Here is a 371-nt window from a genome sequence, read left to right on the forward strand (position 1 = left end):
TGGGGAGGTTCCTCTGGTCGCTGCCGGTGGCGCCGGGGGCATGCGAGGCCATCAACAAGCACGAGTCCATCCTCCGCGCCAGGGCGGTGGTGGCCTTCCACACGGGCAACTTCCGAGACCTCTACCACATCCTGGAGAACCACAAATTCACCAAGGAGTCCCACGGCAAGTTGCAGGCCATGTGGCTCGAAGCGCACTACCAGGAGGCCGAGAAGCTAAGGGGTCGCCCGCTGGGGCCGGTTGATAAATACAGGGTGAGGAAGAAGTTTCCGCTGCCCAGGACCATTTGGGATGGCGAGCAGAAGACGCACTGCTTCAAGGAGAGGACTCGCAGCCTCCTGAGGGAGTGGTACCTGCAGGACCCTTACCCC

At 62.3% G+C, this 371-nt stretch overlaps 1 protein-coding gene across 1 annotated transcript; it reads left to right on the forward strand.

Moving 5' to 3' along the window:
• Nucleotides 1-5: 5 nt before the first annotated feature.
• Nucleotides 6-368, forward strand: LOC103914263 (homeobox protein SIX3; the record flags this gene model as incomplete). Its single annotated transcript, XM_009320913.1, has 1 exon — nucleotides 6-368. A coding segment is annotated over one exon (363 nt), but the record flags the coding sequence as incomplete, so codon positions are not given.
• Between the last annotated feature and the right edge of the window lie 3 nt (nucleotides 369-371).

This window comes from Pygoscelis adeliae, unplaced genomic scaffold (assembly GCF_000699105.1).
Source record: "Pygoscelis adeliae isolate BGI_AS28 unplaced genomic scaffold, ASM69910v1 C10087861, whole genome shotgun sequence".
In the NCBI taxonomy this organism is placed as follows: Eukaryota; Metazoa; Chordata; class Aves; order Sphenisciformes; family Spheniscidae; genus Pygoscelis; species Pygoscelis adeliae.